This window comes from Gallus gallus, chromosome 3 (genome assembly GCF_016699485.2).
Source record: "Gallus gallus isolate bGalGal1 chromosome 3, bGalGal1.mat.broiler.GRCg7b, whole genome shotgun sequence".
NCBI lineage: Eukaryota > Metazoa > Chordata > Aves > Galliformes > Phasianidae > Gallus > Gallus gallus.
This window is the reverse complement of record NC_052534.1, coordinates 55,097,814-55,113,586: the sequence shown is the minus strand read 5'-3', so window position 1 is coordinate 55,113,586 and position 15,773 is coordinate 55,097,814. Positions and strand designations below refer to the sequence as shown.

At 38.0% G+C, this 15,773-nt stretch overlaps 1 protein-coding gene across 5 annotated transcripts in view; it reads left to right on the top strand.

Moving 5' to 3' along the window:
- Positions 1-1,131: 1,131 nt before the first annotated feature.
- PDE7B (phosphodiesterase 7B) overlaps positions 1,132-15,773 on the top strand; it is a 163,519-nt gene continuing 148,877 nt past the window's right edge. For 2 of the 5 annotated variants that reach the window (XM_040698415.2, XM_040698413.2), the window contains exons 1-2: positions 1,132-1,270; positions 1,476-1,590. In XM_040698415.2, coding sequence (XP_040554349.1) covers positions 1,570-1,590 — 21 coding nt within the window. In that variant the 5' untranslated portion in view covers positions 1,132-1,270; positions 1,476-1,569. Of the gene's footprint in view, positions 1,591-15,773 lie in introns of all 5 variants that reach the window. The other 3 variants (XM_040698414.2, XM_015284177.4, XM_046939183.1) reach the window with 2 other exon arrangements.

Sequence of the window (15,773 nt, the reverse complement as noted above, 5' to 3'; positions counted from 1 at the left end):
ACAGTCAGAATTTTATGTGAAAAAAAATCATTAATCATTAAATATTTTGGTCTTTCCAGAAGAATATGTGATAGCATCAATTGATTTTTATCGGTGTATTCTCCTGGAGAAGCTTCATCTACTCTTTTTTTTTTTTCACCTGTTCTACGGGTCACTGAGAGTTGTCAGTCTGTCCACTTTAAAAAGCATTTATATGAATTTTAAAATTAATTGTTAGACTGTTAGGAGTTGTTAGGAGAGAGCTGTGCATAGTTAACCAATCTCTTTGGAAGGAATCCCTGAAAGAACAAATCAATAAAATTAAAATGATGAAGACAGTTAAACAGTTATTGTTACCAGCTGACCTCCTATCAGCTATCTTGTGCTGGTATGGCCTCTCTTGCCTGTGCTAATTGACCTTGACATATGCTACTTGTTTTTTCCTTCTGCTTCAGCTGCATAGCATCCCTTCTGCCAATGATGCAGCAACATTAGAAGTCAGCCTCTTGCCTTCTGACACAGACTTTGGTATGAAATAAAACCCTCGTGGCAGTCCACAGCAGAGCTGTAAGGAGAACACAGCTGGGCTGCGACTGGCTGATGGAATGGATGTTTGCCCAGAGCAGCAGATCTTAAGCAGACCATAATGTAATAATGAAAGGAGTTTGCTAATTTGCAATGTAGCTTGTGCTGACTGATAAAGGGATGTGTACAGTAGCTCAGTCTTATCTCTTTTGCCAGGTTTACACTGGTGTAGCAGTGCTGAATTCAGAGAAGCAGTTCCTGATTTCCTTCAGGGCAAGGGCAGAATCAGGTCTGATTTTGCACTGCAACCCAAACAGATAACAGCTCTCCCTGGGAAATATCTTAGGAATATTTAAGAATTCTACTTTATAAATGTGCATATTTATAGCTATCTCCATGCTGTGTGGATATTTTGGATCTTTCTGGTACCTCTCATTATAAAGTATTTCTAAGCTAAATCCAGGACAGACAAATTATGCTTCTGGCTTCTTTTAGTAAGGTAGCCTGCTTAAATCACTGCCACATTCTTCCCATAGTAGTCGCTTAAAATTAATAGCACATGCAGAGGAAAGACTAAACCCTTTGACGTCACTCCTGAAATGAGGAAACATAAACAGAAAAGGCTTCACTCCAGCGAGCTGACAATGCTGAAGCGGATTGGTCTGCTTTCCCTTGCCTGTGGCAGTTGACAGCACCTCCCAGCCGTGCACGGCCTTCTGCTTGCTAACACAGACAGGCTGACTGCAGCAAGCTCAGCTCTACCCCAGTCCGTACACTGGCAGAAAAGTGCACTCTCTTTCCGATTTTTTTTTTTTGTTGTTGTTGTTTCTTAAGGTGGTTTATTGGCTGGGTTGGGGGGTCTCGGGGAGGTTTTCTTTTCCTTTTTTTTTTTTTTTTTCCTTTTTTTTTTTTTTTTGGTTGTTTTCGTTGTTGCTGCTGTTATTTACTTGTATTCCTAATCCTGGATGCAGTTACTGGATTCTGCAGTACAAGTCTTCATGAACAAGCTGCACCGCTTAGAGATTTCACAGCATTCAAAGGTCACAGAACTGCCACTATGGTTAAATGTCTTGTTTAATGGTTGAGGTATGTACAGCAAATCTAAAAGAGCCAGCATGATGATTTCTGAAGGGGAACTAAAACTGTGAGGGGGAGAGGGAGATAATACTATTATTTACTGGGGAAGATTTTTGCTGATGATAGTTACTACAGCAACGAGATTTTGAATTTCCTCCCTTTTTCTCTTTATTCAAACTGGATGAGAATTCTAACTTATGCTGGTTTAACTCTGTGATAGCAGAAGGAGATTGCAGAAATAATCTGTTATTGTAGTCCTTTCTGATCTGCTGAGGGAAGTATGATTGCTTTCTGTGTGTGTTTTCTGACCGCTCTATGACAGGAGAGGATACCTGGGACTGTTGGCTTAGATGAAGGGAAAAGAAAACAAACTTATTTGTATCCTGGGGGGTTGGTGAGTTTGTCTGAGAGTTAGAGCAGAGAAAGGAGTTGGAAATAAACGGATTGAGCAGAAGAGATTAGCAGCTTCATTTTTAGGACTATATCTACCTTTTATTTCATTTTATTTTATTTTATTTTTAACTGACTGCTTTACTTTGTTTGAGTTCATAAGTTTGAAATTAAGAAGCCTGTGCTTTGACTGATGAGCAGATCCTCAGTGTGAAGGGAGCGAGCTGATAATCATATTAATGCCAGGTTTCAGATAGCTTTTGCTAGTCACCCTGAGAAAAGTGGAAATTAATTGGAAGTTGAAGTAATTCAGTCTGATGCCTGTTTAAGAGTGTATAGGCTCAATTCATATTTGAGCTAGTGATCTGCCTTGAATGAGTATTGCAGCAGCACAGTGGCTGGTGTGTGCTGCAGGAAGCGAAAGCAACTGCTAGCATAAAACTAACATTGTTTTCAGGAGCGTGATTCTAACATACGAGAGGAGGAGCCACTTGTCAGAGCTTGTGTGTATGTGGTCTTAAAAATAATGTCAGGCGACGCAGCCAATGTCCTTTGTTAATTGGATTAAAATACAGTTATGCTCAGCGACTAGCAATCTTCACATTTTCCCAATCTGTGAAACAAGACAGCTCTCTTTGAGATGTTACTGTAGATATAAATCCTCTAGAATTTGAAAATCTTTTAGTTTAACTTTAAAATTTATACCTGATGAAACTACCTATATGGCAAGGAAGAGAACAGGAGCACACCTACCTCATGCAAATACACCTGAAAGGGTTACAAAAATTAACCATACTAGGCTCAAACATGCCTGCTTAAGGACTGCAAAAATATTAGCTCTGAAATGCAGAGGATGTGATATGTGCTGTGAATGGACAATTGCTATTCTGCAGTGCCTAGTGGGAAAACAAGGACTTTGTGTATTGCAAATGCATAACTGCAGCTCCTCCATTTCCTCTGCTGTGTCTTTACTGATGGCTGCAGAAACAAAGAGGCTTGTCAAAGATAGGCTCTTTAGTGCCACATCTGTTCTGAGGTACTTAAGGACAATTTTTTTCATGTCATGCAACAACCCCAAGTCAAGCTCTGATGGTTGAGCTATTATTCTGTAATCCCTGTGTCATTCTGTCCTCCACAGCCCTCCACAAAACCTTATGGGAGCTGCCAGCTGTTTTAAAAACTAAAGCGCTACTTCTTTAGGCCTAAGTTTAGAAAGATAAATATAGTATTTGTTCAGTGATCCATTAGTAAATGTGACCAAGGGAAGCCTCGATCTAGAGGGGCTACAGCCTGTTCTGCAGGGAACAACCTTATAGCTACACAAAAATAACCACATTTCCAAATGGCAGTCTGGAAGACATTGGTTTATACTTGTTTCATAGAGTTAAATTACTCATTTTTAAGATAAACAAAATCTTCTTCTGAGAGACGCTTGGTTTTTAAGCTCTGAGATCTGTATTTTGCAGCAGCTGCTTCTGGTAGCATGAGTAGTAAATATGCTAAGTGTACTTCAGTTGAGGAAATGACACTGTTTTTCTACTTTACTAATGAAAGTTTCTCTGCAGTGCTTTCTCTGAACATTCTCCATTCAGCATCAAGAACAAAATACAATTTAAGGTTGGCCTCTGCAGAGGATAAGAAGCTTCCTAGCATTTGGAGTCACATTGTGTCAAAAAGAGTGTACTGCAGAAGTTTCCCATAATATAATGGCTGCTCCTTCTGAGGTTATATCAGTAGGGGGGACATGATCTGTCACCTGTGAAGTGATTCCAACAGAGTAATGCACTCTCTACTGAACTTGATTCATTGTGCTGCAGATCACTTTCAAATTGTGAAGTCTTTAATTCTGTACCGTAGTATATAAATATAGCGTGTAACAGCAACTGTTTACTCCCCTTCCTTCCCATTTAAGTGCTTTTCCCTCCTGAAGCACAGCTCTCACTTGCCCTTACTAGATCCCTAGGTAGGTCCTCAAAGCAGACTTATTTTTCAGAGTCTTCATTGCAACGATGAATTATAATTGAGACATTCGGTCATACACAATTCCTTGTCACTCACCCAGTGGTTCTTCTATTGATAGTGAAGCATCTTTTAAGGGCAAACAGCCTAAAAAATTGATATTTTATGATGCATACATGGTTTTCTTGTGCTTTTCTCATCAGTCTCATCAGGGGAAAAAAAAATTGTACTGGTGATTTCCTTTGAGTGGTATGAAGCAGAAATGGCAGCTACTCACCAAGACGTTACTGTCAAAAGACAAAAGGCTGATGCCTCTTCATTTACTCAAAAGAAATATTTAATACCTAACCTGTCATGTGATCTTGTAAATATATAGCCAAAAGCCCTAGAGGCAGTGGGGCTAACAGAAAAGCAAGTCATTTGGGACAGCCAGGAAGACATCCCACTCAAATGAGCATTCTCAGCAACTCACTGTTCATCTTTTTTTCCATTTTAGTGCTTGAAATTCTTACAGCTCACCATGTGTTTGTCACAGGGTGAAAGTGAAAGGGACAGCTGGGGTCTTACCAGCTGCCAGAACAAAATTACGTGTTTTGTAATGAAATGATGGCTCAGTATTCTTCCTCCCACATCCATATTGGGTGGAAGATGGGTCTCTGTATGCTAGAATTACAGCATTCATTTTTCTTGTTCTTCAGCCAGAAAATAAGCATATTCCTGCAGGGACATCAGTTTTTATACTTCCAGTCAAACACTAGCTTTACGTGTAGTGTGAAAATGACACTTTTCAGCCACAAGCTTCGGGATGTAGAACTGATGTTATTTAGGGTTTATGCCCTTGGGTCACTGGGACACTCAGACTTTGGGTCTCCATATTCTAGAGCAGTTCAAAAGGTCTAATGCTTTTAATTTCCCTGGCCAATCTGAGGTACAACCATGTAGGCAATGACAGCTGTAAAGGCAAGAACAACAAATGCCCTTATATGCAATTATGCAAGAGAGCCTGGTAAACTTTTCACAGTAAGTGGAAAAACAAAGAACATGTCTTCTGATAGCAGTAGGTATTTGTCAAGTCTCAAGTGCTAGCTTTGTGTACATACTAGGGAGACAGGCTGTATTTGTTCTATTTAAGCAAATTCATTTAATTTATTGAAATTTAAAATGCAACATCAATTTCTGAAAGATTATTTAACAAAAGAAGTCTTCTGTCTTCCAGAAAATTGTTTAGAACCCTTATTAAATCTGTTTTTACTACTACTCTTACTACAGCAGCATCCCAAGAAAATAGCATAAGAAAAACAGTATTTGGTCTTTTGAAGTTATTGTCTGTGTTCTACTGTGTCAGAGTCAGAGGTGTATTGCTAGGGTTCACAGTGCCCAAATCTGGTCTTCTGTTTTAAGACCTCCAGTTTTCAAATAGAAAATAAAGAAATCAGAGCCAGATCAGATAGAAGAGAGGGCAACTCCAGAAGCCAGACTTCAGTAGCAAATTTCTAAGCAAAAATTTTGGTGCAGGGATAGTTCTCAGGAGGCAACAATTAAATGATTTAAGCACTTCTCTTACACACATTTAATAGTGTGGTATCTGCAATCCGATGATGCTGTAATTTCGAGGGAAATTTTTCACTTGTTCTTAGAAAGTGAAAAATTAGCTGTCATTTTATTATGTAAATGATGTTGAACTATAGAATTAAACTAATGAAAGGGCCCTACAGAGTTTGATTTTCTTACTCCTTTCTTCCTCCTAGTGGGAGCTGTGAGGATGGATGATAACTCAGTTTAGATACTTATTTAAGCCACATAGTCTCATGGTGGTATATGATACGCTTCTGCTAGCTTGCTATCCAGCCAAATAAGATATCCAGGTTGCCTGGATAGATAAACATAGCTGATGATCTCTCCCTCTTAATAGGTGGGGGTGAGCAGTTAGGATTCTCCCAGTCACACAGAGAGACAAATTTGTTATAGTTTATCTAAAGAATTGCATGCAAACAACAAAAAAAAAGCAAGATTTATTTTTCTTTGAGTAGGTTATATTAAAAATAAGAAACAAATATTTAGCAGAAGATATCTGCAGAGATCTCTTTCTGTAGCTGGTAGGTTTATACTAGTTACCCACAAAAATTCCTGGTATGAGAAAACACACCAAATAATCTTTCATTACAGCGTGTGTTAATGTCAGCAGTGTAAGATTTTTTAAAAGCACAGCACAGAATTTCCCATCAAATTAAATTTAGCTAATTGTCATGGAGGCATAAAAACATACTGGTGGAGCGATTGCTGCCAGGACCTGTGTACCGTTCTCTATGTGGTCGTTCAGAGCAGTCTATGACTCTAACCCATCTGGATGTAGCAAAGAGGTTTTGGAAGGGAACATTACCTTCCGAGAATAAAGTGGGAGGTAAGCATGTTTTTGACTGAATGTACAGCAACTAAGAGATGGCTCTGAGGAATGCACATCTTTAAGGGTGAAATCAAGAAACCTCAACTTTAACTAGAGAAATCCTGGAAGATAATGTTGAGATACTGCTACCATGTAATTGCTCATGCCTTCTGAAAAGCACACATTATTTGTTCTGAAAGAAAGTTTCTGTGCTCTCGTGCTCTTCTTCCTTTCCTCCCCAGTACCCAGCCTTTCTCCCACAGCTCAGTTTCTGCAGTGCTTGTGAAGGCTGGATGAGCTCTGGGGTTTTACCATTTTATACTTGCTAATATGGGGTGCCAACGCTGCCACACCCTAGTGCGAGAGCTGACAATTCCTAGGTGGTTGCTGTGCTTTAAAAATGAACACCTATTGATATGAAATGCCTTTGTACTTTCCCAGGCACTCAGCTGTCAGCCAAGGGGTGTAGATATTTTCCACTTTGCATGTTGTGAGCCTATTATAGACTTGAGAGAGCTGCTTAGAGAGTCTCAGAGGGCAGCATCTGCTTAATATTTTTGTAGAGGAGCATAACTTTCCATCAGAAACTGAGGGTGCAGCAGTGCTGTGAGCATTACCTATGTATGCAGCTGCACACAGAAATATACTAAATATGGGCAACATCTGACTTTTGGTTTCACCTCTCACTCAGTTTGCCATTTATGCTTGGCCTTAACCTTGTGAGAAGGTTAAGCAGACGGAGGACTTGCTGCGTGTCAGGCTGCTGGGTGGGAAGGGGATTGCTCTCAGAGAGACCCAGGGAGAGATGAATGTGGATGCAGGACATCTTGGTGGAGACAGGGCATAATTTTGTCTTTGCGCTGATAACCATGCTGAAACAGGCTACTGCTGTGATTTCTTTCAAATGCTGGGATATGATGTGGGTCTAATTGACTTATTCATAGGCATTTCTGTTTCACACGCTGCCACAATATCTGTCTATTAATAGCAGTGTTCAAGTGACATCAGAGCAGCTGTCATATATTTAATTGGTCAGCATATCTCCATTTTAGTCAATATTGCCTTTAAAAAACTGTAAGACAGCCAGGAAAAGAATTGTTAGTCGTGATTAAGAAAGGAGAACTTGCATACATCAGCAAAGGAAAGGAGGGAGGTTTTCTTCTTCAAGGAGTACGGTGAGTTCGTTTTTGCTGTAGTAGAAATGAGGACACAATTACTAACAAGCTCTCCGCCAGTATAATGGAAATGCCCTTACAAAACTAGATGACATAGAAAATAATGTGCTGTAGAAGGAGAATCATTATACTGAAAGTAGTGTATTTTCCAAATTCTATTATTCTGTTGGTTCTATTTTTGTTTGTTTGTTTGTTTTAACAAAGGAATGGTCTTCAATTTTTTCAATGAACTAGAGGACCCAGGTGGAAAGATAAAACAGGAACATATTTCTTTACCAAGGAAATTCCTCAGGTGCAAAGTTGCTTTGTTTTTGTAGGGCTGCTTTGAAAAACGGAACCACTGAAAGATAAAAAGAAGACTCAAATTGGATCGGAGTGTGAGAGTGTAAAATGGCATGCTTCCACCGAGATTAATAGGTCTCCATCAATTTATATCTGTGAAAGGTCAGACCACCTGAGCATATGGGACTTATAAGCACTCCTCTTCACTAGCTAGATCAAATATTAGGCTCGTTAGCCTTTAGCAGAACCTGTTTTATCCCTGTGTTTTCCATCAGTTCCCCACAGCTGAGGTACTATATCAAGCTGCTTTCAGCTGCCCACAGAAACTGCGATGCATTCTTTTCTTTCCTCCCATCACCTCCTTTCTCTCATTTCTCATGAAAAAAAAAAAAAGTTTACTAGATGTTATCTGATCTCACGATCTCACAGTTAGTTTTTAGCTTATGTACAGTCATGTGTAAAAGCACATATATTTGTCATACAGACAGGGCAGATCTCGCTGTGTTCAGCATGGACCATGATCTGCTGTGACGGTACAGTTATGTAAGTGATCATTTAAAGAACTGATTAACAGTGGGAAAATGGTAATTTTGCTTAGGGACCAAAATGCACAGCACAGTATCACAAGGTATTTTTCATGTAGCAAGGCTGTAACATCCTGTCTCTTTGAACCATGAAACTATGGCTGATATAATAATATTCACCACCAAAATATATCTTCCGTAATAGTCCAGCAACAAAAAACAGCACAACATGAATATCTTGACTGAAGTTCATGCTATATATCATCATCAAAGCACGAACCCACTTCAGTTTTTAAATGAAATGACCACGTCTAAAAAGCTGCTCTGCACTAGAGCTTGTCTGGAAAGCATTTTCTGCCTCCTTCCTCAGAAAGAAGTAGACAATGACCTGTGCTTTGTGCTGCTAAGAGGGTAGAGGAGAGAAACATTCAAGTTCCCTATCTGCTTGTGCTGGCTCCCCAGTGTGGATGGCCACAGCAGTGTTCCTGGGCACTTTGGGTCCTAGGAGGTGTGAGTTGCAGCCCACTGCTCCATGCAGAGAAATGGCTTGAAATTGAGGCCTCTGGATTGCAATAGCTGAGACAGCACATAAATCCTGTTCTGAACCAAAACACCTTCTAATTGGTGTTTTGTCTTTTTCACTGGCTTTCATTACAGTAATCTACTGATTATAAGAGAAAAACATGAGTGTAATTTGAAGAAAAACATCTCACCATTACTGAAGAACTCTGACCTTGCATGTGATGATCAAGGGATGCAGGGGCTTTTAAAACCTAGTTACTTGACATAGGTGCCTATTGAGAAGAGGTGATCAAAAACCTTGTTCCAATCATTTGATCTTTTGGAAAAGTCAAGTTATAACTTTTGATATTATTGAGCCTGCATTAAAATCTCTAATGTTCACAGAAACCTTTAATTTCCTTATCCTTCTGCAATCCTTTTCTCACCTTTCTTCCAATATGCCTAGTAGTACCTATTTTTTTATTTTGAAAATAATTGAAAAATTAGCAGCACTTCATGTTTTATTTATTTAATAACTGGGTAGCTTATTTCTTCATGTTAAGATTTCCTCATAGCAATTACCACTTTTCATCTTCAGAATAAACTTGCTTTAAAAAGAGGCTTGAGCATGCACCACAGAAATATTCCTTTTCTTCTCATCCTCCCCCTAAATGCAGCACTTCAGGGCTTCTGCAACAGAGTAAGGGAGCATGGGATTCTGTTTGCTTTTTATTTTTTGCTTAAACACCGTAGCAAGCTTTTTTTTTTTTTTTTTTTTTTAATCCAATCACGAGCAAAGGGGAGGATTATGTTATTTAAACATGTCAGGTAGTCTTGAGGAGCAACCTCACATTCATCTCATCCACCTAAAATGCAACTCCAACTCAGTTCCACTGCATTCGAACTTTTAAACAGGTATTCATGGTTTAGTGTAAAGAAACACAAAGCATCACTTTGTTAATCCTTTTTTTTTTTTTCCTTTCAATCATGTTTACTACGAATGTGAAAAAACCTGAGCTGAATTCTGTTGTTTTCCAAATATTAGTAGAAACTATTTCGTATTTCATAAAATAATAAAGTAAAACGCAGTTAATGCCAATCTGCGTTTGCCATTGTAATTTTTTATGATAGCTGATGAAAACTAGTTTGCAAATAAATGATTCTTGCTCTAGAAAGGTCTCAAAAGCTCCAGATGTTTAAAATGTAGAAAGCAACTGGCAGAGAGCTCAGTGCTTTGTAGCCGCCATTTAATTGTCAGCTGCTGACAGTATCTTGACAGTTGACCTTCTTCAACTCCAATTTTGGGAGGGCTTCAAAAGCCTCTGAGCTATTCAATTTCTAGAGATGTTTTCTGGGAGATAACATTAAAGGAGAATTTTTTCATTTTTGACTCTCTTATCGTCCTTTTCTGTAAGAACACTTGTCTAAAATTTACCTTTTCAACACACTGATTTATAGGTTTTGGCACAGGAACTAATGCTGCTGCTCCTCAAAGCAGACAGAAAATTAGTCACAATGTGATGTTAACATCTTCTCCATTACCTAAACCGTTTTACACTTTGTTAAGTTCAACACAAGCAAATCCAATGCCTTTGAACAAGCCATGGAGTTATAGTCCATGTTGCAAATAATCATAAATAATTTATGAAGACACTATTGTAAGTCATCTTTTCGCAGACTGGAATCTGACTTCTCATACCATTGAATTCTACAGAGAAGTACCACTTGAGTGCAGCAGAGAGAAAACTTTGTTTTAGCTAATTTACAATAAAAAGTTAAGTATGAATAACCCTGTAGACATATTTGCTCTACTGCTTCCTGCTGGGAGATGAGATTCATCAGTTTGCCTTCAGATTTGACATACTCCAGATCTTTCTGTAGTATCAACAAATAATCTACACTGTAGAGAGCAATAGGATCGTTCTGAGGTGTATGATAGATGTACATTCCAGCAACCAGGATATCAGGAAGAGTCGGTGAAGAGTCCACGACTAGAAGTTTCTGCCAAAAGCAACAGTGGTGGTGTATTTATCTGCTTGTCGCTTAAATTGCCCTCGTTGCATTTCAGAGTGAAGTACCTGCATATCACAGGATGATTTAGTCCTGTTCCTTTGCATCTTTCCTGTGAATCTTAAGCACTCCTCCTGCAGTCCCTTGAGGCTGGAATGGGAACTCTTTGGAAAGTCAGACAAGTAAAAGGGGTTGGCTTTAGTCTTAGCCAAGGAAGATGAGAAATTCAGTCAACCTAAACTTCCAAGGTTTTTTTTATTTTATTTTACTACTTTTTTCTTCAGATAGTATAAAACTCCAGCAAAATTGGCTTATCTAATTTCTTAATAATTTCTACGTTTTGAACTAAAGAATTTTATTTCTAATTTTTTTTAAATGGAAATATAAAAGAAAATAAAATTTCTCTGTCTTCTGATTCTGGACTGTTACATCTACACTGTCCCTTTGAACTCTAAGCAAATTGTTACAGGAAGATGATGTATCATCACAAGACAGACTATAGGGCAGGCATAATGGGTAGGTATTCCCCAGGTTACTGTGAAATTCCAGAAACATTTCTGATTAAGATTGGTAACAGAGTGAAGGGGAGAAAGGCAAGTACAGATGATCTCAGAGACTTAAGATCCCAAATAGGAACATGATACAATGTTCAGACTCATACCAGATGAAATGCTAACCTTGGAAAAATTGTATTGAGCTAAGAGATTATTTAAGGCTATTGCTCTATGATGCAAAGCTGTGTGGCAGTGTCAATGTAGTACAAAAATATTGCATGTAATATATTAGTAAGATTCAATCAGGTAAGATATTGTTTCCCACAAGAAGCTCAGCAAACTTGAGTGTATTGAGTTACTTTTCCTTTAAATGGCTTCCCTAACTGCATATAAATATCTTCAAAAGCTGGAGATTGAAGTTTTAGTCACTCCCAATTTTAAAGATGTTAAAGAAATTAATTATTGTTTAAATGTAATATTGAGGTCTTCTATTCTCTCTGTATGAAAATGCAGAATAACCTAATATTTATATAAGCAGTCTATTTTGACAATCTTTTATAATGGAAATTTGGCCATTTCTTAAAACAAATAGTTTGTTATGGAAAATTACACTGTATCCTAGGGATGTGGTGTTCTTTGTACAAACTAGAGACAGAAATACCTCAAATATTTATTTATTTATTTATTTTAAATGGTAAAAATTAAGGGTTCACTTTACCTACCTTATGCATGCAGAACACAAAGCACAACTCCAGTTTCAGCAGGTGAGGTGGAAACCTTGTATACCCTGGGGGTTCACTATAGCAGCCCAAACAACTGTGAGTGATCCTGTAGCTCTGATAGTAGTGTAGCTTTCTTCCCAGCAAGGCTGTATGGGTCCACATTACTTCAACAAGAATCACTCTTAGAGAATTTGTCGTCTCTGCCCCAAAAGCCCCTGATCTGCTTGACCGGGCAGTGGCAGGGTATGTGCAGATAGTGAGTGAAAGTGTAGAGAAAGAAGAAATGGGAAAGGGTGGATACAGAGAAAGATTGGGAAAAATTGCACTGTCTTGTTATCTTTAATGTCTGTAATAACGTACCTTCCTCTGTCTAATACTGCATGGCAAATTGCTGATGCTGAGTGTACTTCATCTCTATTTCTCCTCATTTCTATTAAGCCTTAATCTTTTGATCTCCAACATTTATACACCGGCTGCCATGAGAAATAACTGGTATGTTAAACATCATGGTTATTAGGAATTTGGGTCCAGCTTCTTAACAGGATTTCTTCACAATGCTTGACTCTGCCATTCTGTTGACGTAAAGTCTGTTTCAACTGTCAGGATAAGGATTGTTTGTATAGGAGACATCTCTGTAAAATTTCAAAATGAGCTGATGAGAAACAGGATTATCATATTCCTCTACAATCCCCATTCCAACTGCAAGATATATTTATTTCAATTTTTCAAACAAATCATCACATTTTGAAAGAAGAATAAGTGAGAGAACAAGTCGTAAGCTTTGGTCCTACTTTCTACAACACTGAAGAATTTTCACCCTTGAGACCAAAGTAAAAGAGAAAAAAGAAATCTGAGAAGGCTGTAGGAAATGTAATGATTTTTCCTTTAGAACAAGCAGTGATGAGGATCATTATTTATCCCCTCTTGGTCATTTATTAGCCTCACTTATTCATGGAATCATAGAATTATAGAATCGCTCAGGTTGGAAAAGACCTTAAAGATCGAGTCCAACCACAACCCTGTATTCACCCTGTGATGTCTCATTATGTGCAGATATTAGGACCATTAACTTGTACCTTGAGAATTTATTACTTCAGTTCTCTTTAATATGTGGAAAAAAAAAAAAAAAACCCATAATGGCAGTACCTACAAACAGTGTTTCACAACAACAATAATATGATCATATGCGGGTTTTTTGTTTTTTGTTTTTTTTCTCAGTGGAAAATGGTGATTTAAAATGTTTTGGATTATTTAGTTCTTTAACAATGTATTTAATCACGTGACTGGTTTTACATACAGGAGTATCTGAATACTGAAGAAGTTCCACTGTCTTTGTAGGTCTTTACAGTGCCGGCTTACGGCACTAGCAATCAATTATTGTATTGCTCAATTATTTTAACAGTTTTAGAAATTCCATAAAATATTTATTCTGTGCTTGTTTTGGAAAATTGAGACAAAATATTTGTGGATTTGAAATATTTTTATTGCTTTCTAAAAATGTTGTAATAGTACAAAATTTATAATTGTGAATCACTCAAGAATTGTTTTATTATATACAGTTTTAAGGGAAAATCAGAGGATCTAACAGAAAGTCACAAATTGAAAGGAGGTCAGGGAAGATCAGAATTACAGAATCACAGAATTGTAGGGGCTGGAAGGGACCTCTAGAGATCATCAAGTCCAGCCCCTCTGCAAAGCAGGCCCCCTACAGCAGGCTGCACAGGTAGGCATCCAGGCAGGTCTTGAATATCTCCAGAGAAGGAGAGTCCATAACCTCCCTGGGCAGCCTGTTGAGAACTATGACTGGATGTTCTTCCAGTCAAAGTGTCATGAAAAAAATGCATAATGCAGGAAACATAGTAGATACAAGCTGAATCCCCTTAGCTTTGTCCCAATGTACCATATATGAAAGTGTGTTGTGTATGTTCCATAAAGTAGTATGATTTCTAGTATTTCTATTTGGTTTATATCTGAGTTTATAACAAGAAAAATCTTATTCGTCCGTTCTATCAACCTGGTCTTTCTACTTTGTGTATTTTCTGTAATATGTGCATTAATGCTCTGGTGACTAATGTCGATGTGTTTCACTTTATCTAACAGCTCAAGACTTTCTGGGATCTACTCTTTCTTAATTTCTTCTTAATTTCTTCCCCTGGTACCTTGCATTCTGATATAACAAGGTTAATGCTGCAGTTTTGTAGGCTCACCATATCTCTCAACATGTTTGATCACAAATAAATGAGTACAGCAAAATTATCTTCCTGTTGCTAGAACATCAGCAAATCAGGCTACACCCCTATTTAGATTACAGCTTCTTAATGATCCTGAGGATATCAGTACAATTTAAAATAAATTCCCTGGGAAACTGGTCTGCCTTGGTGGCATTTGGTACATGGGAATTCTAGAGTAAGGAATAAACAAACGTCACCCCACGTTTTACATCGTTCTCAGAAACATCAAACTAGACAGCTAATGTTTGACTACAGGGATTAAGCCTCTAGGCTTCACTGTCTATTCCTTATTTTCCCTGTGCTTGTACCACCATTCATGCAAACCACATTGAAATATTACCTATGCAATATTCTTGCAATATCATCCCATGTTACAGGAAATCTTGATAAAGATACATTTTAACATAAAATAATTTCAATGCTGGGAAACAAGCCAAACACTCAAAAAGATTTGTGTATTTGGTCTCTCGGACTTTTGTAGCCCTTCCTATTCTGAAATCTTAAGAGATTCATTTTCAGACTGGAAGTTATTCTCACTATCTGTTAAGCATACAGAAGCAGTCCTCTCCTCTCCTCTCCTCTCCTCTCCTCTCCTCTCCTCTCCTCTCCTCTCCTCTCCTCTCCTCTCCTCTCCTCTCCTCTCCTCTCCTCTCCTCTCCTCTCCTCTCCTCTCCTCTCCTCTCCTCTCCTCTCCTCTCCTCTCCTCTCCTCTCCTCTCCTCTCCAGCAAAACTTGTCAATCCTCATAAACAGAAGTATCCTTTTCGAGAAGCAACAAATATACAGAATAAACATATATGTGTATATACGGTGCTAAAAAAGGAAAGCAACTTAGTTTCCACACTTTCATTTTCATAATGAAGTTCTTATTATATGTCTGCCCATTTGAAGTTTAGTCTACAAACCTGTTCAGCTGTGTCTTCTACAAAATCTGAAGGCTGTTTGTGAATCAAGTCTGCTCTCTGATTTGCCTGCCTTTATAGCACTACTACATGAAAAGTCTCCCTAGCTATGCAACAAGGTGTAAGGAACAAGCCCCCAAGCATGCCTGGTGCTATCAGTGTTGTTTTTTCTAACCACTACTGGCCAGTTAGTTCCATGGGAACTAGTGATAACATCAATTCAGACACTACTTACAGGTCGTTTTTGTACAAGCTCAATAGGCTTTACCTAGTACTCGGTCCTTTCATTTAATACTCAGATGCAGAAAATCAAGGACCACAATCTTCTCTTCTTATATTTTAAATGAGAAAAAAAAATATGTTTCATTTCACAACAATGTCTGGAAATGAAATGTTTTCCTACAACATAAGGTTTTCTTAAATTTGTATTAGATTATCTGTAAGAAGAAAATATTTAGAGCAAGGAAATTTTAATAAAATGCCATAATTTAAATGTATATATATTCACATCAATACTTAAATCTTTATGAATGGAGCTGTAACTTACAGCAGGAAGGTAATTTAGAATGCAAATGGGAAATTTTACATGAACAAACTGAGCAGAACTTTTGTAGAAACTA